Source organism: Capra hircus, chromosome 3 (genome assembly GCF_001704415.2).
Source record: "Capra hircus breed San Clemente chromosome 3, ASM170441v1, whole genome shotgun sequence".
Lineage (NCBI taxonomy): Eukaryota > Metazoa > Chordata > Mammalia > Artiodactyla > Bovidae > Capra > Capra hircus.
This window is the reverse complement of record NC_030810.1, coordinates 37,879,641-37,901,876: the sequence shown is the minus strand read 5'-3', so window position 1 is coordinate 37,901,876 and position 22,236 is coordinate 37,879,641. Positions and strand designations below refer to the sequence as shown.

The 22,236-nt window shown below is 36.2% G+C and overlaps 1 protein-coding gene across 5 annotated transcripts in view; it reads left to right on the top strand.

Moving 5' to 3' along the window:
• Positions 1-22,236, top strand: part of DOCK7 (dedicator of cytokinesis 7) — a 191,425-nt gene that overhangs the window by 95,543 nt on the left and 73,646 nt on the right. For 4 of the 5 annotated variants that reach the window (XM_018044971.1, XM_018044997.1, XM_018044990.1 and 1 more), the window contains exons 17-22: positions 3,376-3,514; positions 4,497-4,598; positions 7,381-7,467; positions 11,373-11,604; positions 14,292-14,456; positions 16,151-16,320. In XM_018044971.1, coding sequence (XP_017900460.1) covers positions 3,376-3,514; positions 4,497-4,598; positions 7,381-7,467; positions 11,373-11,604; positions 14,292-14,456; positions 16,151-16,320 — 895 coding nt within the window. Of the gene's footprint in view, positions 1-3,375; positions 3,515-4,496; positions 4,599-7,380; positions 7,468-11,372; positions 11,605-14,291; positions 14,457-16,150; positions 16,321-18,446; positions 18,646-22,236 lie in introns of those variants that run through there. The other variant, XM_018045002.1, reaches the window with a different exon arrangement.

Sequence of the window (22,236 nt, the reverse complement as noted above, 5' to 3'; positions counted from 1 at the left end):
ATCCAGTAAATTCCAATAAATCTTTGCCTTAGTGACTTTCCATTTTAGTTCTTTGGAAAATTGATTGTTAACTCTGGATAACGTAATTTCTGCCTTGTTTCTCCTCCTCCTTTCTGTTCCTCCTCCTCTACCTTCTCCTCCTCCTCTTCTTCTACCATCCCCACCTCTTCCCCTCCCTCACCTTCCCCTGCTCCTACCCTAACCCCTCCTTTTTTCCCTTATTATTGGATGCTGTTGGAGAAAAATCAAAATTGTGCCCATTGCGGCCATCACAGATTATTGTTATTTTATCACATGATGAGGCTACGGTATTTTACCTTCTCTTGGCCCCACTACTCTTTGGTAAATTTTGTTGGCACCTCTTTTTTGCCCTCTCTCCCGTTTGGCAGTGGCTGTTTTAAGCTTTTCTTCCCCCTCCTTTGGCTCCTACCTCTTTTCTGTTGCTACTCTTAGTCTTCCTGCCTTATTAAGTCGATTGAGACCGTCTAACTTGATATCTGTGAACTTCTGTGCTTTTCATCCCAGATTATCTCTGTGTGTGTCTGCCTTTCCTCTGTTATGAAGTTGGTAATGGTCCACTCCCTCCCTCAGTGTGGATCTTTTCATCTCTGCTCTCAAAGGATCTTATCCAGCCTCTTCAGAGTGTGACTCCATCAATGATTCCTTTTCTTAACATCATCGGCCTTCTGCCCCATTGGCTCCGTCTCTTATCGCCACGAAGTTTGCTTCTTATGTCCTTACAAACACAGAAGTCTATTCACTGCTGTTACGTAGCATGGCTTTCCCTTACCCTCCCTAAAGCTTTCTTCTTTCTTACCTTTATTTATGGCCCTCTCTCGGTTTACTTTTTTCCTATAATAATTATTCTAATTTTTCTTTAAAACATACGCCTTCGACACAAAACACTAAAGTTTTTCCCTTTAACCTTCTTTTTCTATAGTATTCTCTGCCTAAGTAATCTTGTATGTATTCCAGAATCACCTTCAATGAAACCGCTACTACTCTACCTTTATGTGGCTTGTTCTCACTCTATTTTCCGTCCTAACCTTCTTTCTGAGGTATAGACGTGCATTTTCAGATCTTTTAGGTGTATTCATTTGAATGCCTGCTTCCTTCTTAATTTCCATGTGTTTATTCTTGACTCTCTTCCTAAACCAATCTCTCCCTGTTTTTATTAATAGTACCACCATTTTTCCAGTTGCTCTGACTCAGAACGTAAACCATTCTTAACTTCCTTCTTAATGTCTCTAATCCAGTCATCTTTTACATCTTAATGTTTATATTTCTGCTCCATTACAAACATATCCTGTGCTGTCCTGTTTCTGGGCCTTTCTCGGATATTTTTTTCTTTTATAATACTAATTCCCTCTATTTATTGAACTACTCATAGTTTAAGGCCCATATCATGTATCTCTTCCTAGAGACAGTTCCTTGATCCAAAACTTGAAATCTGTTCAGCTCTTCTCTTGAAGCACTTAACCTTATATGCTCTATACCAGGGGTCAGCAAACTTTTCTAAAAAGGATCAAATAGTATATATTTTAGGACTTGTGCACCATCTGCTCTTTTGCAACTGCTCAGCCCTGTTGTTATAGTGCAAAAGTAGCCATGCACAGTAAGTTGCAAGTAAACGGGCATGGTTGTCTGCCGATAAAAATTTTTAATGGACTCTGAAATTTAAATTTCATTCAGTATTTTAAGTGAAATATTATTTGTCTGAAATATAAAATATAAAAATCATTTTTTTAGTTTATAGGCTGTAGAAAACCAAGTGATGAACTGGATTTGGCCTGTGGCCATAGTTTGCCAACCCCTGCTTTATAGCATAGCTGTTGATATATGTTTGTCTTACTTATACTTCTGCTAAATATATATTTTTTGAGAGTTTTTAAAAAATATTCATCTTTAAAACCACCGTAAAAGTCACACAGTGCTTATTAGCCTAATGGTGGGTAAATAAAAATACTTATTGATGAATAACTCTTAGATGTTTAATTTTCTGTAAAAACCTTCACATACTGATTTCGGGAAAGAAATGAACTGAAACACTAAATACCAGGAAACATGGAGAAAGAAGGTTTTAATTTCAGTTTGTGGCTGAGTCTTTATTTTCTTGCTCTCAGCATTAGTAGAATTAAAATGATAGAGTCGAACATGACTAGGAAATACAACTCTCTCGTAATTCAGTGGTGATCAGTAAGTAATACGATCTATAGCAGCCTATATTCACTGAAGTCATCAAATTATCAAACGGCAAGCATTAACTATCTCTCTTATGGGTATTAAAAAGTTTATGCCCCTTACCTGTTAGCATTTTGGAAGCTTATTTGAGATGGAAGAATATTTGACGTATTTAGCATCAGAGGAAAATCCCTACTTGGTGGGATGGCTTTCACTTTAAAGATAATTGGAGCCATACAGGTTGGATGTATTTTCATTGTAGATAGCTCTGAGAGCTACTAACCAAATACGGAAGGTTGGGATACTAAGGTTCTCTCTCCTTTAACTCTATATCATAAATAGCAGTCATGATGCTATTTATGATATACCATAGAAATGCATATGCTTATACCATAGAAATGCCCATAGGGCCACTCTCAATAAATATTGAGATGCAAGTTCTATTGGTTTGATCAAATGTGATATTTGTTGTATTCCTATAGTAGCTGTGTGCACTTTCAAGCAGTGGGACACATGCAATTGTGGGTGTTCTCTGATTTTTTTTTTTTTCTGTTCTTTTTTCTCTTTTCCTTTTTTTTAAGCTGTCAGTCAATAACTAGTCCATGTTTTTGGTAACATTATTTCTTTAGCAATGGGATAATAAATACAAGATATTCTGTAGAGAGCCCATCTTGATACCAGATTGTCTAAACATATCTTTTTTCTTTTTTTTAAAAACAGAAGGATAAACAAATTAGTCTTAATATAAAGCTGTACTCCTATAAAAGAAAAATGTTTTTCTATGGTATGGTTATGAGATATACTATAAAAAACTTATTTTTCTATGTAATACATATCTAGATTGGTTATAAATATAGAAAGCCTTGCCCTAGTTCCTCTCCAATACAGTTTCCAATCTAATGAAGATCTCAGCATCAAGGTGGTGATTATTAATGAATTTTCAAGTAGTAGGATTACTCAACCCATTAATGAAAATGGGACGAGAAATTTAGGAAACAGTGACAGCTCCCTCATCTGGAAGTGTAGGAGTTAGTTACTTAGAGTTTGGAAATAAAAATACTTTGGACTAGAAGAAAAATTAAGCACGAATCATGAAATTAATTTAAAAATTACTCAGGTGTACAAATGCAGTAATTATTTATTTTGAACACATTATTGATTATTGATCTGTTTTGTTTTGTTTCTTGTACGAAGGTCTCCTGATTTTCATGAAGAAATCAAGGTTAAACTCCCTGCTACTTTAACTGACCATCATCACTTGCTTTTTACTTTTTATCATGTTAGTTGTCAACAAAAACAAAATACTCCTCTTGAAACTCCTGTTGGATACACAGTAAGTATATTTTTGTTAAATATTTAGCTCTTTGATCATAAAAATAATTACAATATTTAAAATATACTTTGTGTCCATTATTATTTGGGGATATCTTATCTGATTCTCCACATTGGTTAGGAAGGGTAATCATAACAAGAAAATGCTCATTAATATAGTTAACTAATGTCATTAAATAACTAACGTGTTTAAACACTTAGGTGTTGGTCCTAATTATTGTATATTTATCCAACATTACTGTGTAAATATAACAGTTTTAAGGGTTCTTCAGAAGAAAATGGTTTGAATGTAACATAACTAAAAGAGACCTCTGGTAATTAAACCCCTTTCAGTTGCCTTAGTTAAAGCAATTAAAACCCGTGAGTATTTTTTGAAAATCATTGCTTTTGAATTATAAACCTAAGATGAATACATCATGCTTTGCTATGATACATGCTATGCTATGATACATCATGCTATGATACATCAATACACTATGCTAATCACAGTTTTGTCAGAAAGGCATGCCTTCACCCAAAAGAGAAAAACTAACATTTGATTCATATTTTTGTCTTCAGTTTATGACATGAATTTTGCTAAATGTTAGAAAATAAGTTTGTCATACTCTTTAGTTTTATTTTCAACATTTATGTCTAATCAAATCTTTCTTTCCCTATTTACATTGGCACATTACCCCAGTTTAAAATTGATTCACTTTATGGCCTTTTTCTGCTGCCAACTTTCCTTTGCCTAATAAGGACCTACTATAAATTTAAATATTGCATAGTTAGTAATAATGGCTTGGGGATCCTTCTCAAGCCATGGGGAAACTTCTTTAGATGAATTATAAAGGCCTAATTATTATTGTTACCTACATAATTAAATCCCTCGGTATTTAGTGATGTGAGACGAATTTGGCTTTTACCATGTTCTTGAAACAGATTTTTGAAGTAATATTAATAACAAACATTTAAATTAATGTTATTTCTTTTTTATTTAAAAGTGGATACCAATGCTTCAGAATGGACGATTGAAGACTGGGCAGTTTTGCCTACCAGTCTCACTGGAAAAACCTCCACAGGCTTATTCTGTACTGTCTCCTGAGGTCAGTATCTCTCACGTTGAAATTCTCCAGATTCAGTGAAATGAGTTTTTCATTACAAAGGTAGTTTTCTCAAACTTCTGTCTCTAAGCATATATATAGTGAAGTACTATTATTTTCTCCTATAATTAAAATTACTCTATAGAATACTCTGAAGCATTTATATGTTGTTGATTTTTTTCCCTAATCTCATACACCTTTGAAAGGCAGTGGTGTAGTATGGTTTCCAAGACTTCACTGCTCAGTTATGTGACCTCAGGTAAGTTTCTTACTCTGCTAAATTGTTGAAGTCCTAGCCCCCAGTGTGATAGCTTTTGGAGATGGGGGCCTTTGGGAGGTAATTAGGTTAGATGAGGTCATGAGGGTGGGGCCTCATGCTTGGTTAGTACTCTGTAAGAAGAGACACTAGAGAGCTTTCTCTCTCTCAGCTGTGTGAGGAGACAGTGAGAGGTGGTCATCTGCAAGCTAGGAAGGGGTTCTCACCAGAAGCTGACTATGGTAGCACCTTGATCTTGGACTTCTAGTGTTCAGGCTGTGAGGAAATAAATTTCTGTTACTTAAGTCAACCAGTACGTGGTATTTTGTTATGGCAACCTGACTTAAGACGCTCTCTCTCTCCCTGAATTCTCTCATCTGTAAATTGAGGAAAATAAGTAATGCCTACAAAAAGGATTGTGTTGATGACTGAATGATTAGTAGTACATAGAACTTGGAATAATGCCAGGCACATGAAGTGTACTAAGGAAGTGTCTGCTGCTAAGTCACTTCAGTCGTGTCCGACTCTGTGCGACCCCATAGACGGCAGCCCACCAGGCTCCCCCGTTCCTGGGATTCTCCAGGCAAGAGTACTGGAGTGGGGTGCCATTGCCTTCTCCGAGCTCTTACTTTAGCATGCATCAAAATCACCTGGAGTATTTGTAGTATTACCAATTGTTTAAACTTAGCCCTAGAGTTTCTTATTTGTAAGGTCTGGGCTGGGGTTTGATTATTTTCATTTCTTACAAGTGCCCAAATGATATTTATGCTACAAACTGTTTTTAAAGAAGTATGTGTTCACAGGTTACTTGGGTGTCCTATTTTTTAAAGTTGAAAATGAGTATTTGGCATTGTAAGAGCTAGTGCTGTTTCTTGCATTGAGTAGTTACAATATACTCCATCAGCTTAAAAAAAAAAAAAAAGTTTCAAAGCATGTATTATTTACCTCAGTAAAGATACCACATTTCTTACCTACATTAATTACCAACACTAATTCAATTAGTGTTGAATTGTAATAGAAAACTGACTTTATTTGGTTTTGTTTTCTTCATATAGTAAAAATAAGAAACCATGGGAAAGAAAGCCTATCTGCCTATTTTGTTATTGTTGAGACATTCTATTTCCTTTCATTTGTTTCAAGGATGTTTGTAATTGTTTGTGTAGCCTTTTTTTCCCTGATGGCTGCTTTAAACTCCTGTCAGATCTGTCCAGTATCTGTGTCATCTAACTATTGATGTCTGTTGATTGTCTTTTCTCATTTCAGTAGAAATTGTTCTGGTTCTTGATATGATGTGTGATTTTTTGGTTATATCCTAAACATTTTGGGTATTATGCCCTGACTCTAGAGCTTATGTTAGTCTGTATTTTAGCAGTAGTGAGAAGTCCTGTTGCCAGGTGGAGGGAAAGATTCACACTCCCCACTCTGCATGGGGCTTCCCAGGTGGTGCTAGTGGTAAAGAACCCACTTGCCAATACAGGAGACATAAAAGATGTGGGTTCGATCCTTGGGTCAGGAAGATCCCCTGGAAGCGGGCATGGCAACCCGCTCTAGTATTCTTTCCTGGAGACTCCCATGGACAAAGGAGACTGTTGGACTGTAGTCCATAGCATTGCAGAGTCAGACATGGAGGTGGAATGGGGCTGTGGTTTGTTTTCTTGGCTTTTGCCAGATTAGGGCAATTGTTGGGTTTGGCTAGAGGGAGCAGACTTTTTGTCTTTTCCTTTTAGCATTTCTGGGTTACCAGCTTCTCTAGGAAACTAGTCCAGGATACATGAGAGAAAAATAAAACTCAGGAAACACTGCCTTGTAGTTCCTTTGATCCTGAGGTCCCTAGCACATCTGCCGCCTCCTTTCCCCTTTCAGTCTCTATGTTTCTTTTTTCAAGTATCATGTTCAGGGTTTTTAGCTGTACTTACCAGGAAGAATAGAGAGAACTGATGTACTATCTTTTAAAAATAATTTTTTGTGATATGATTTTAATTAATACTCCAAGCAATTTATGTCAGAAAAAAATGTTTCCTAATCCTTAAAACAACAGACTTCCTTTGCTTATGAATATTTTAAAGCCAAATTAAAATATGGGTTTTTAATATAAAGAAAATAGGATATTATACACCAACAAGATATTATAGTTGTGAATTTGTTGACATTAAAAGAGATTCACAATGGGATAGGTGAAAAGCAGGTTTCAAAATATGTTTGATATCACCTATATGAGGGTGTATATAAAAATATATATGTGTAGGGAAGATTTGGAATGATATAAAGGGATGTGTTTCTAGGAAGCTAGAATTTTGAAGGCATATTTTCTGCTTTTTGCTCCTTGAGCCTTTTGCTTCTCTTGTAGGAAACATTGATTTTGTAATAAGAACAAAATATAAGTTTTACATTTGTTTGTAGTGCATAAAATATATTTCCATAGTATTTTTTCTTATTGAGATAGTGTAATTTTTGTTTCATAATTCGTAGTTGTTTCAGCACTCATAATCAACTTAATCATCTGTGATCATTGTATTCAATGTCTTATAGGTTCCCCTGCCTGGCATGAAATGGGTAGATAATCACAAAGGTGTTTTTAATGTTGAAGTTGTTGCTGTTTCATCTATCCATACTCAAGTAAGTGGTTTTTAAATAATTTTTATGATCACATTTCACTTAAATGAATTGAACTTAAATCAGTTTTTTCTGTTACGACATTTGAAACTATATATCAGTTTAAAATGTATAGGTTTAGAAGTAACTTTTTAAAGGAATCAGCAAAATATCATTTAATGTCAACAAAAGCAAATATTTTCCTTTTCAGAATGTTATTGACTTCATTTTGAGCAATTAAGTGATTTTTTTTTCCCCTAAGTTTCTAGAACATAGCAGGATAATTAGAGTTGAAAAATGATTTTCCAGTTTATTTTATTTCTCATAGACTTAGATACTTCAAATGGAAAAGGTCCTTGGGGATCTCCATATTTTTCTCTATATCTCTGGAATGTGCAAAGGTCTTCTGAAAGACTTTGTATTTACTCATTCTGTAACTGGAATGCTTTTCCTCTGACATTCATTTGACTTCTCTTTATAAAGAGAAGCCTTTGCACGTGACTCTTAAGCATAGCAGCTCCATCACTCTGGATCGTCTTACACTGCACTCATTACTGCCTGTTATTTTCACTTGCATGCTCTTGTACTTTTGCTTTGTCTCACTCTTTCTTTCTCTCCATGTGCATATATATTCATTCATATCCTTTGTTCATGTTCTTTCTCCCATTATATTGTAAGCTCCATGTGGTCAGGGATGTTGTCACCTGTGAAAGAGTGAGCCTTCCTTTCAAGGACTTTACAGTGAAATAGAAGGAAATGCGAAAATAATCATAATACAATAAAGCTAGTATTATGTTAGATATATGAACTAAATTTTTTCAAGTACAGAAAGTAGTCAGTTTTACTGGGAACTGAGTTACTGCGTTGGTGGGTAGGTGTTTATCATGTATAGAAGAGAAGGTAGACAGTGCAGTTGATGTAAAGCAAGTGCAGGACTTCCCTGGTGGCACAGGAGATAAGAGTCTTCCTGCCAGTGCAGGGGACGCAGTCTTCCCTGGCAGGAAGATGCCACATGCCAGCTAAGCTGGTGAAGCTTGCGCACCTAGAGCCTGGCTGTGCAGCAAGAGAGGCCACTGCAGTGAGAAGCCCGTGCCCCCGAACAAAGAGCAGCCCCCTCTTGCCAAAACTAGCGAAGGTGTGTCCACAGCAATGAAGACCCAGTGCAGCCAAAAATAAACAGATAAAGCAAGGGCAGGTAATCTGTTGTGAATGCAATTTAAAGTGCATGGAAAATCATGATACATGAACATAGAAGACCAGGCTGATAAAAGATTATGAACAACCTTAAATGCCACAGAATTTAGGGTGGATGGTGATTTCTAACTTAAAAGTAAACATGAGAGAAGTAAATTTGGGAGCGTACCAAGGGAGTGAAATTATGCGACCCTAAGGAGTTTAATTTTGAGTTTGAAGTGCCTGTGCACTTCAGATGAAGATGTCCCGTAGGCACTTGTGATGAATGAGTTTAGGATTGGGGGGTAACAAAATAAATGTGATAGCTGAAACTGTGCTAGTGAATATGATTTTCCAGGGAGAAAATGTAGAGTGAGAAGAGGTGGATGTTTAAAATAGAATACGTGGGTTGTCCAACTTGAAAGGGAATGCAGAGGTTTCCAAGGCTACCTTCAACTTCTGTGATTTTCTCGCAGAACTCACAGGACTCAGTGGAGAGTATATTCACAGCTATGATTTATTTTAGTGAAAGACATAAAGCAAAATCAGATAAGGGGAAAGAGGTTCAGTCTGGAGGAAATAGGACATAGGCTTTTAAGAGTTTTCTCCTAGTGGAGTCATGCAGGGCAAGTTGAAACAGCATATGTGAAATGTCTACCAGGGAAGCTCAGTTCCCAGAGTTTTTACCATAGGCTTGTCTCATAGACACTGCCTAACACAACCAAAATGCTGGATTCATAGAACGAAAGCAGGTGTAAAGCATAAACTGTATTGCTTGCACAAACAATTTAGGTGTAGTGAGCATTTGCCTGTCAGTGTAAACCCTCCTAATATCCAAGTTCCTGATGCCAGCCAAAGGCCAACCTTGAAATCAGGCCTTTGAAATGATAGCAGTCTTAAGCTTGCTATGTTACTTCTTCTCTGCACAGTGAGATAGAGAAAAGTAAGAAGACAGAGTGTCTCTATATTATATTTTAAAACAACAGCAAAAAAGGTAGTGTATATATCTTATTTAGCTTTCCACAGGTAGATCCTAGTAAAATAATGCTCCAGTGGAGCTTTTACTTTTCTGTTACTAGATATGTCCTGTGTTTGCTATAGGACTTACTCTTCTGATAATGAGAAGGTTGGCATTATAGTACACTTTGAAACACAGTCCTTCCCGTAATATTACTTTTAGTATCACATGGTATCTTCTTAAGTGTACAAACACATTTTGCATTTTTGCTTTGAATCCTATAATCATTGTTAGTTTTCTCTTTTTTTTAGTGTTGGTAATGTATCTTTTACTTCCAACTTTGTTTTTAGGGAGGCAGATACATGTATTGTCTTCAATGTAACAAAGAAGGATTTCAGGCAAAATATTTCATATAGATGATTTTGAATCTATAGAAGTAGAGGAAGAATAGACTGGAAGGGTGTAATGTGTAGCATCCTGACAGTCTCAGCTATGACTGAAGCTCAAAAGTTTATAAATTTTACAGCTATGTAATATATGCATCATGTACTATAATCTTTTTTAAAAGGCTCAGTTGAAGACAGTAAGTGTTTTTTATGATGTTTCATAACTTCATTTGTATCTCTTTGAAATTGACCAAAATTTATAGAGTTCAATATAATTATTTTTATTCATTTAAAACATATCAAATTAAAACAATATTAAGATTTTAAATGTAAAGCTGCTTAGCATTACTGCTTTTTCTTAAAGTTTGTTTTCACTGTTAACTAACTAAAAGTCTCCCCGGAGTTTTAGTAGACTTTTTCTCACATCTCATTGGTCATAATGATAGCATGTGGTCATCTAATAGATATGAAGAAAGCTCAAAGAGCAGGCACATTACTGCTTTAAATAAAGATTGTGGTTCTGTCAGTGCCGAAGGAGGTTAGAAAATAGCAGTTAGGATTTCGTCAGGAGATGGAAACTGCCAATAATGGAATGGAGAAAATCTGTAAATAAATAATTGTTAACTAGGTTAAAGGTGACTCACTCTGTAAATGGGTTAAAAGAGAATCTGTAACAGAGAGCAGTTACAGAGTGATAAGGGAGGAAGGAACTTGGAAACCTAGAGGAAGATTTGAAGGGTGAGAGTCAGACCCCCGGAGAGGGACACCGCTGCCACAGTCACATTGCGCCTGCGGTGCTGTGGTTGGAGGATACTGGATAGAGGGACCTGCAATGGAACCGGAGAGCCACGCTGCTGCCCACGACCCTCGCCTCTGAGCCGTAGCTTGCGCATCCACTCGCCACCACCAGGAAAGCAAACAGGGAGAAGACTCCCTTCCAACTCCTCAAGCCTGGCAAGACGGTTTTCCATACCCTCTGTTGTCAGAGCCTAACACAAGCCATCTGACAAAGGACAAATGTAGTTTGAAGAGGCTAGGTCCAGGATTGCAAAATGTGGAAAAGGTGGGCTGAGGGGTTGGATGGAGCTAAGAGGTAATAAATTAATAATGGGCACAGGTAGGTTACTAACACACCCGTCATAATAATTGAGCTCTATAACAATAAGGCAGGCTCACAACTGGAAAAAAAGTGCTGATATCAATAGGTTTTTTTTTTTTTTTGAGTAATCAATAGTATTTGAAGTAGCTACGTTATAATAACAGATAAGAATAGAATACTGTAATTGGAAACAATGTGTATACTAATGTGTACTCTTTTGTGTTATCAATTAATATGAGATACCAGAGGTCCATAGTTAGGAGTGTTTACAAAGCTAAGATTGTTTAGTGCCTCTGTTCCTTCTTTGTTTTAGGATCCTTATCTTGATAAGTTCTTTGCTCTGGTAAATGCTCTGGATGAACACATGTTCCCAGTCCGAATTGGAGACATGCGGATCATGGAAAATAATTTAGAAAATGAATTGAAGAGCAGTATTTCAGCATTGAATTCATCTCAGTTGGAACCAGTGGTCCGATTTCTTCATCTCCTGCTTGATAAACTGATACTTTTAGTTGTTAGACCTCCTGTCATTGCTGGCCAAATAGGTAATTTACCTATGTTTACGGAATCATGAAATTTATCATTTGACATTTCTAACTTTTACAGACATAGAACCATGATTCCTATTTGCTGTCTCTGTAAGGACTGTGTTTGATTTGGGCGGGGGCTGAGGGGACGTTGTTACTTACTTGTTTCTAATGCTGGAAAATAATAACTTTCTTTGTTTCTTTAAAGTGTGCCATATAGACCTCTATTCAAATTATGAAAACAAATATTCACTCACCAAATATTTATTAGGCACTTAATATGTACTGTACACTGATGGGCACTGACCAAGGCATGGTTCTTGATTTTATGGATCTCATAGACTAGTTAAGAAAGCATGCAACAGATAAATCATTTGTGTTTGTGTACAGGACTTATATAATCTATATTTTCACTCATTTGCAGTCCTCTATGTACTATTAGCTGATATTTTCTTCAGGAACTCAAAATCTCTATCTTCTTTTTCTTGTGACTTGTTCTGGAAGGAAAAATATTCTTGTTTCCTGCCTTTTCCCCAAGATTCATTCCTTTACTTTTGCTTACTGTGTCCACCCAAATCCTGCAAAGTAAGAAGCTTGTAAGAAATTTCAGGTAACTTGTTATAGAAATTTTGAATTAAGAGGTGGCACCAAGGAGAGGAGTATTCAACTCCTTGAGATGTTTTTATGATGACTTGTAAGTAGAGGTAAATTTTAGGTTGAGCATTTAAAGGTGAGTAAGAGTCTGACAGGTAATAATTAGCCCCGAGAGATGAAACAGTATGTGTATAGTGTACAAGGGCTTCCCTGATAGCTCAGCTGGTAAAGAATCCGCCTGCAATGCGGGAGGCCTGGGTTCGATCCCTGGGTTGGGAAGATCCTCTGGAGAAGGGAATGGCAACCCACTCCAGTATTCTGGCCTGGAGAATTTCATGGATAGTGTACAAAGGCTTCCCTTGTGGCTCAGCTGGTAAAAGAACTGCCTGCAATGTGGGAAACCTGGGTTCGATCCCTAGGTTGGGAAAATTCCCCTGGAGTAGGGAAAGGCTACCCACTCCAGTGTTTGGACCTGGAGAATCCCCATGGACAGAGGTGCCTGGCAGGCTACAGTCCATGGGGTCACAAAGAGTCGGACATGACTGAGTGACTAAGCACAGCATACTTTATTTATATTAGTGTATGAAATCTTTACAACTCTAGATATAGGTATAAATTTCATGATTTCATGAATAAAATGGTGAGCATATGCTTAAAAATTTGCCTAAGGATTCACACCCAAGCAACTGACTCCAAGTCCCACTCTTTCTTACTATTCTGAAGAAATGTTCACTGGTGAAATTAGCAAGAATAACTTTGGTCAAAGAGTCATATGCTTTGAGAATCTGTATAGAGGTGCAGAAGGGTTCAATTAGTGAAGCATGCTTGTAAGTAAAAAAATGAAGGTGAATAGATCATTCTTACTTAGGAGACAATCACTGCTTCCTTTGGAAGGGAACTAAACATTGTTTCAGATTCTAATACATTTATAGTAAAAAGTTCAGGACTTTCATGCTTTATAAATTTCTAGTATGACATAAAAACAAGGTTTGCTGAGAAGGGAGTAAAGTGGACCTAATTTTGAGAAGGATGGTTTGTAGCAGCTATGGTGTGCTGTGCTTAGTTGCTTAGTCATGTCTGACTCTTTGTGACACTATGGACTGTAGCCCGCCAGGCTCCTCTGTCCATGAGGATTCTCCAGGCAAGAAAACTGGAGTTGGGTTGCCATCCCCTCCTCCAAAATAGCTACAATAAAGAAAAGGAAAAGAATTCATCCGGGAACACAGGTGGGATTTCTAAAGCCTGCTGGGTTTCCCTGTCTCTCTAGTCTTTGTTCCTCTAGTCTCTCTTCTGGTACAGTATGTATAGATTAATCTTCCCAATGACCACTCCGTCTGAGTATTCCACTTTTAGGAAAACTTGATTGGCCTCATTATCTGTTCATAAACTCCTGTCTTGGTGAAATAAATCATAAAATGTGACGCTTTCAGAATAGCTGTTTAGGTCATCCATTTATTCCCTGTGCTATCAGAATTTTCCAGCTTTTGCAAATTTCTTGTTATATACTGACTTGCATGGCTGAGTAGGTATTACTTAGCTTGGCATTTAATGTGTAGTGAACTTAACTCATCCTGGTTTTCTACTCTTTTGTCCTTCTAATCCTTTTACAGATTCTGTTTTCAGTTAAGTAGCTTATCAGCTCTATTCATGTTAATATTTTAATAATCTACTTTTGTTGTTAATTTTTATTTTTTAAGCAAAAGTAATGTGCTTAATGTATGATATTTAGTTTCTCAGCATCATCTTTAAAATGAGAAGTTACTTCTCAAAGGTTCTAACAAGATAGATTTTTTTCCTTATCATATACTTTGTATTATTTTACAAAATGGTGGGTACCTGTTTGATGATTTTTTTTTTTTTTTGTAGTAAGCAAGACCAGGTAATTTTAGATCTGTAAAATTAGATTTTTCTCATTTTGTTGAGAAAAATATTTTTGACCCAGTTAATATAATATCATAAATAGATACCATGAAATTAATGTCAAATATCATCTTAAACACTTACTGTGTGTAGTCATACTTAATGTATACAGTGGAGGTAAAACTTTGATGTTTTTATAACTTACAGTCAAAAAATGTTAGTGCAAAAAATATTTTCTTCCTTCTTAAAAGTTAATTTAGGTCAAGCATCATTTGAAGCTATGGCATCAATTATAAATCGGCTTCACAAAAACTTGGAAGGAAATCATGACCAGCATGGCAGAAACAGCCTTCTTGCATCATATATCTATTATGTTTTTCGGTTGCCAAATACTTACCCTAATTCACCATCACCAGGTATTTTATTCTTTTTTACTTTGAAACTATCTTGCATAGATTATGTATTTATTGTTTATAAACAGGATTAAAATAATCTTAAAGTGCATAGTGTGATGTGTTTATTCAACAGCAAACATTTGTTGAATGCCTGCTGAGTGCCATGGACTATTCTAGCTACAGGAGTTAAAGGGATAAATAGGTTACATTTTAAAGCATCGTTATTTGTACAGCTTCCTTTAATTTGAATTACAGAGATCTTAGTTGAATTAAGTTTTGGAAATGAACTTTGAAAATAACTTATGTTTCTGGAAGCATTTCTCATTTCCTGTTAAGATAAATAGAATATTATATTTGTCATATAGAGTGTTATTGGACATTAAAGAAGAAATATGGTGGCTCAGTAGTTTCCTGATAACCTTGTGAAACCTGCAGTGATATAAAGGATGATCCTCTAGAAAAGTTCTGATCTCTTCATGGTCAATAAAATAATACAGCCTTTCTGGATACTAGAGCCCAAAGTAGTCACTTACTTGTGTTTTATATGACATTGGTGGTAGTGGTGGTAGGGGGGATATCTGAGTGTTTGAATCACCCTTTAATCATTTAGTTAGTTGGTTAATGATTATGTTGTGCATACTTTTCAATCTGTTTACATATTTGTCTGTAAGAGTCATCATTCATCACTAGTGAAAATGGTAAGTGCCCTTTTTCAGCTATTGTCAGTGTTAACATAAATAATGATGACAAGAAATTCTGACATTCACTCGGAAAACTAGGTATAATAATAATCTAAGTTATAGTGCATTTTATTAATTGCAAAAAGAGAACTGATTGACTCTTGTAATCTTATCTTAATTTCTAAATTTGTCTCTGAGTATAGGTGATTATGGACTGTATGTAATGCTGCTCCATTTACTGTTTCAATTAGTACACTATGAGAATTTCACAGATTTTGCAAAATGTCTTTTTCACATGCTGACCTGAAGACTATAAATTACTCAGTTGACAAGTGTATGTCATTTGCAAATATGACACTTAGAAAAATTTCATTAAATAAGAAATGGAGTTACAGTTGTTGGGTACTTTATATTTATAGATCCTGGTTGAATAATGGTATCAGGCTTGATTTCAGACAGAAAAGGGATTCTTTGCTTTTTTCGTATAACCTGGGCTCTTAGGAGAATTATCTTTATTTGTGTATGTATGTTATAAAGATGCTATTCTGTTATAGTTAAAAATTATCACTGATGAAGATAGAGATATAGCTATAGCTTCATTTAAGAGATACTGACGGTAAATTGGATCTCCCTCTTAGAGACTGTGTGTCAAGGGGCAGAGCAGGAGTGGGTGGGAAAAAAGGAAAAGATGTTAGCTGGAGCACTTTGGGTCCTAGATACCCTCATATATAAGCGAAATGACATTTGTATATGTTTCTTATTACTTTGTTTTTTATTCCTTGTGTAATACAGAATGTAGAAACATTGAAGAGATAATGGTTGTATTTATAATTCACAGGGCTTTGTCAGCTGCTGTAAAAAATTATCTTTGTATAGCTCTCATGAGGTCTGGAGTGGTTTTCTTGTTTCTATTATTTTCATTTAGAAATAAAAGCAATTTATGACCTTTATGGAATTTTGTAAAGTGGAAGAGACTTTTTCAGGTCCTTTCCCAATTAACTGTTTAATTATGTGCTATTTTATATACAACTCTAGGTCCTGGGGGTTTGGGAGGATCAGTGCATTATGCCACAATGGCTAGATCCGCTGTGAGACCTGCAAGCCTTAATTTAAATCGTTCTCGGAGCCTTAGTAATAGTAATCCAGATATATCTGGAACTCCCACGTCCCCAGATGATGAAGTACGGTCAATCATCAGCAGTAAGGTAAACTGAAGATATACATTTATAAATTAGTTTTCAGTTCATGAACAAATGAGAAATATCCAGTTGTTTTACTTTATTCTTAAAATGTATCTGAGTTAGTAATAAGAATTTTAAAATATATTTGAATTAGTAATAAATTTTATGTTTCTCTTCTATCAGTGAACACATAAGTGATGTTTCTATTAATGTGCTTGCTATTACCAATGCGTTTGTGCACTATGCTTAAGAAAATCTGCCAAATTCAAAATTTGTCCAGAACGACTAGTCACATACAACTCACTGTCTGTCTGATCATCATGTGAAAAATGGTTATATTGGTGTTCTACAGGGTTAAGAGACCTGTGACTGCTGTCCAGTGGGACCATATTATTGACTTGAAATATGAGTCTCACTTCTCTAAAAATAGAAATAATAATGATTAACAATTAATTGGTAATAGAGCTATATTTCACGTGGAAAACTCTATGTAAGGTGCTCCAGGATTAGAAAAATGTGATTTAGTTAATCATGGTTAATGATTATTCCAGACAACAAGGGAGAGGTTGGCCAGTATAAGATCCAGCCATATTTTATTTAAGCATCCATCCTTATTACCTCCCCATCACATATACTTAAGGAACAAGTAGTCATTGCCTTACTATAATTAAAGTACAAAAATAACTCGGTTTGAAAATTAAAGTGGAAAAAAAGAGCAGTAAGATTGAGGCCAAGTAATCATATTATGTTGTGTTTTGACCAAACCATCTTAAGTAGATTTTTTGCTATTGGAAAGGAGGAAGACACCATTGTTAATAGAATCATAGCCAACTTTTCTTTTGCATTTAGTCTCTTGATTAGGGTATGAGAAAGAATTAGTAAATGTTCTGTAGTCTGTGTTTAACTCTTAGTCTGAGCTATAATAGACTTTTTGAAAAAAATGATCTGAGTTTGTTTGTTATGTGAAAACTTGGATATTGACCAAACACATCAGAATTACTAAAATCTATTCATACAGTTATAGAAATTTGCATTCAGAAATTTCTAATAAACTTTATTAGTGCTCATTTTAAAATGCCTTTTAAGTAACTTTAAAGTACTTTCTCACAGACCAAAAATATATTTTTAAAGTAATTTCTGGTCTGTGAGAAAGTGAAAAGAATATTTTGTAGCTTTTTAATTTAAAAAATGTGAATTTCAATATTTTTGTTTGAATTTCAATAATTTAAAGATCCAAATAGATGTTACTCTAATTAAACAAACTTCACTTTTTGTGTTATACAGATGTTTTTACATGAATCCTGCAGTGTAACAATTCCTAATTACCAAAGAGAAAGCTTTTCTCCCCCCACATATCTTTCCATGTCTAGGAAAAGGTTTTTTATCTTTGTCTTCATTCTTGATCTTTTCTCACTGTAATAGAAGTGACACTTAGCATAATTTACTGTAACTGCAGTTCTTCAGTAGAATGAATTTCTTTTGTGAATTAAAAGAGGTTTTCCTGTTAAAGCGCTATAGACGCCATTTTCCTCAAGGTTCTACTTTTGAAACACCTTTTAATTTCTGTAAGATTTAGCATAGTTCTAGTGTTTTCCTTTAATATGATGTGTTTGATAGATTATCACATCACGATTTAGAACAAAGATGTACATATATTGGAATGATTATTTGTCTTTTTTCAAGTGGTTCATAAAATGGGGCTTAATAATGATGCAAACTTGCTTCTGATATTATGATATATGGAAACGTCTGAGAAAGCCGCTATAAGACTTTGTCTTATGACAGTATAGTGTTGTCCTAATCAAATTTTATTTAAATGTTTTTTCTATGTTCTTTTTTTTTATTGCAAAATTTTTGATAGCTACCTCCATTTTGGCCTACCCTTTAGTCATAATCCCTAATAATAATGGTGTATAACTTTTATCTCATTGGAAAATTATAAGGAATCTGAAGTTTATTTATACCTACTCTTCATTTATTCTGATTCTGTTGACTTGGAAATTTGAGAAATTCTTTAATGACTTTTGTCTTTCGTGCTGCCTTAGCCATGGTCGTACCCTTGGTCTTGTCATGACGGATAACTTTAATCCTCATAATCTCAATTTCATGCCTCTTGTTCTCTAATCATTAGCTCATATTTTTCTGTCTAGTACCCCAACTCCAACAATTACTCTGCAACCTCCAGTCACTTGATGGTAAGATATTTTTACTGTACCTCACCCTGTTAATGTTCTTTCATCCAGTTTAGCCAGCTTAAATTCCAGGAGCAGTCATTATAATTATTACCTTTATAAACAGACCTCAGTTCCCTTATCTTCCTCTCACTTCGTTTTAGTTGCTTAATCCAAACCTCAAACTGTAGTTGAATTTCGTTGACTGCTTATACTGCTAAACATGATTTGAGAAATGCCATGACTGGTCTCATTTGAAATTAAAGGCTCTCTTGAGGTTAAGAGAACCCTTAATGCTGTCAAACAATTGTAGTATATTTCTTTATTCCATCTACTTTCCCATTGTCCCAGAAAAAGGTTACATGCATTCTTTTGTACCTCAGATCCTCTAACAGCTCCCCACCAATCCTTCTCACTTTATTTCTTATTTCATTAACAAAATTGAGGTCATTAGAGGAAAAATTTTTAACCTTTGACCATCACATCTCCTTAACTACTACCATCTCCTACTACCTACTACTAATATGTCTGTCATAGATGACCTGCCCATTCCCTCTGTTTGTATACAACCTTCCATCCCCTTTCACCTACTCGGGATCCCCACTCCAACAGTGTTTATCTCTCTCCTACATCTTCAGTTTCTCCCCGTCTACTAAATCATCCCATCCACGTACAGGCATGCTATTATTTCTCCCGTTAAAATGGTTTTTTTCCTCTAATATTTCTTCTAGTAGCTTCTTTACTATTTCTCTTCTACCTTTTATAGTAGAATTCCTTAAAAGCATTTTCTACACTTGCTGTCTTCAATGCTTTTACTCTTGTTCTTTAACTCCCATTTGTTGGCCGTTGTTTAGTTGTTGAGTCATATCCAACTCTTCTGTGACCCCATGTACAGCAGCCCACCAGCTTCCTCTCCCCGTGAGACTTCCCCAGCAAGAATCCTGGAGTGGGTTGCCATTTCCTTTCCTCAGGGGATCTTCCCCACCCAGAGATAGAACCCATGTCAAGGGCATTGGCAAGTGGGTTCCTTACTACTGAGTCTCCAAGGAAGCCCTTAACTCTCATTACCCTACTTCAAACATATTTCTTTGATCTTCCACGCATCAGTTCAGTTCAGTCGCTCAGTCATGTCCGATTCTTTGTGACCCCATGAATTGCAGCACGCCAGGCCTCCCTGTCCATCACCAACTCCCGGAGTTCACTCAAACTCACGTCCATCAAGTCGGTGATGCCATCCAGCCATCTCATCCTCTGTCATCCCCTTCTCCTCCTGCCCCCAATCCCTCCCAGCATCAGGGTCTTTTCCAGTGAGTCAGCTCTTTGCATGAAGTGGCCAAAGTACAGGAGTTTCAGCTTCAACATCAGTCCTTCCAATAAACATCCAGGACTGATTTCCTTTAGAAGGGACTGGTTGGATCTCCTTGCAGTCCAAGGGACTCTCAAGAGTCTTCTCCAACACCACAGTTCAAAAGCACCAATTCTTCGGCGCTCAGCCTTCTTCACAGTCCAGCTCTCACATCCATACATGGCCACTGGAAAAGCCCTTTGAATGCTCTCAGGGCTCTCTAGGCACTCCATATTCTTAAACCTGATGGTTGAGCCTCAACACTTGACTTACTTTACCTTATGTGTATGTATGCTCAGTTCCTCACATGTGTCTGACTCTGTGATCCCATGGTTGTAGCCTTCTAGGCTCTTCTGTCCATGGGATTTTCCAGGCAAGAATACTGGAGTGGATTGCCATTTTCTCCTGCAGGGGATCGAACCCACATCTCCTGCATTGGCTGTGCTGTGTGCTGAGTCCCTCAGTTGTGTCTGACTCTTTGTGACCCCATGGACTGTAGTCCATCAGGCTGTTCTGTCCATGGGGATTCTCCAGGCAAGAATACTGGAGTGGGTTGCCATGCCCGCCTCCAGGGGATCTTCCCAACCCAGGTCTTCTGGGTTGCATTGCAGATGGTTTCTTGACCGTCTGAGCCACCAGGGAAACCTGTGAGTACTGGAGTGGTAGTCTATCCTTTCTCCAGGGGATCTTCCCAGCCCAGGAATCGAATTTGGGTCTCCTGCATTGCAGGCAGATTCTTTACCAGCTGAGCTACTAGGGAAGCCACTGAGCCATTATCTTACGGCAGTTTTGACACAGTAATTCTCCTTCCTCGTTGATTTATTCTATTTAATTGGTTTGTAGGGCACTACACTCTCTTGATTTTCCTCTTTACTTATTATACCTACCTAATCTCCTTCGTAGATTTTTTTTTTCTGATCTCTTAATTTGGAAGTGCCCCAGGTTTCTGTCCTTTTTTCTAGTCCTCTTGTCTTGCTTTCCTTTCTCTCTTTACTCCCCGACTTGGTGATCTTATGAAGTCCAGTTGTTTTAAGTATCATTATATTGTGATAGTTAACAAAAATTACATTTCAAATCTCTCTCTGGAATTCTAAATCTCTCTCTGGAATTCTAAACTCAGCTGCATTTTTAAAACCCTTTTGTTCAGATTTGCATATGTTAAAAGTAGAGCCGCTTCCTACCACCTCTAATACTACCATTTGGTCTGAATTACCATCATCTCTTCCTGAATTAATGTAATAGCCTTAAAGATGGTTTCTGTGCTTTCAGCCTGTACTCACTTCACACAGTAGCAACCAGAATGCTGCTTTAAAAGCTTAAATCACAAACAAACAAAACTTAAGTTGGATTAATGTCATTTCTCTGAGCGAGATCCTTTGACTAACTCCTCTGCTTCCCTAAGTCTTTACACAAAGGACTGCCTTCCCCATAGGGTCTTCTCTGACCAGCTTATTTTAGTGTCTGAATGTGCCTTTCTCCTCAGCCTTGTGCCAGGGATTTCTCACCCCTTACTCTGTTTCTTTGATTGATAACATTGACTACCTTTAATGTAGCAAATATAAATTAGTTACCTATTATGTTTATTTTCAGTGTTTGTCTCCTTTGATTAGAGTATAAGCTCCATGAAGGCAGAGATATTTCTTCACTGATGTATCTAAAGTAGCTATAATGTCCAGCATATGGAAGGTGCTCAAAAGATCTCTATCCAATGAAAGAATGTTAAGTAAGCATTGAGTACCTCTACCAAGAGTAAACAATTAAAAAAAAAATGAATTATGCTTTTGTTTGCCCCCTTGCTAGCAAGATTAATTAAATACTTAAAGATTTTAAGAAATTTAGTTTTATGAACATTTCAGTTAGACTTCATTTCCTAATATAAAATGTGAAACTACTAAAATTAAGAAATACTATAAACAGGCGTTTGTTACTCTAGTGTCTATAAAACCATACTTGTGAGACTTTTCATAATTATTTTGCCACAACTGATCTTTCTTTATCCTAGCAATGTTCTTTTAACAATCTGTTATGTAAATACTAATATATGGTTACATCAGGTTTGAACTTCATTGCTTTTAGTCAGTCAAATTCCAGAGCAATTTTACATTGATAATTAGTTTCTTTCTAATGTATTGTCTCCTTTTTCATTTATTTTTCAAACATTGAGAGCTTACTGTGTGCATAGCTTACTAAACCCACTATGCTGAGGGTTTGTGGGTATAAAGCCAAATCTTTGTATTAAAACATGAGTTTTGATGGCAAGTGAAATTGACTTTTTCAGGGAAGGAGCCTGTCTGCATCTAAGGGACAAAACAATAAGATTACAGAGATTTGGCAAAAACAGAGCAAAAACACTTTCATGCACGTGCACACACATATGGTTAATCTCTTCTGCTACTGGAGATCCATAAATATAGTTGCTATATT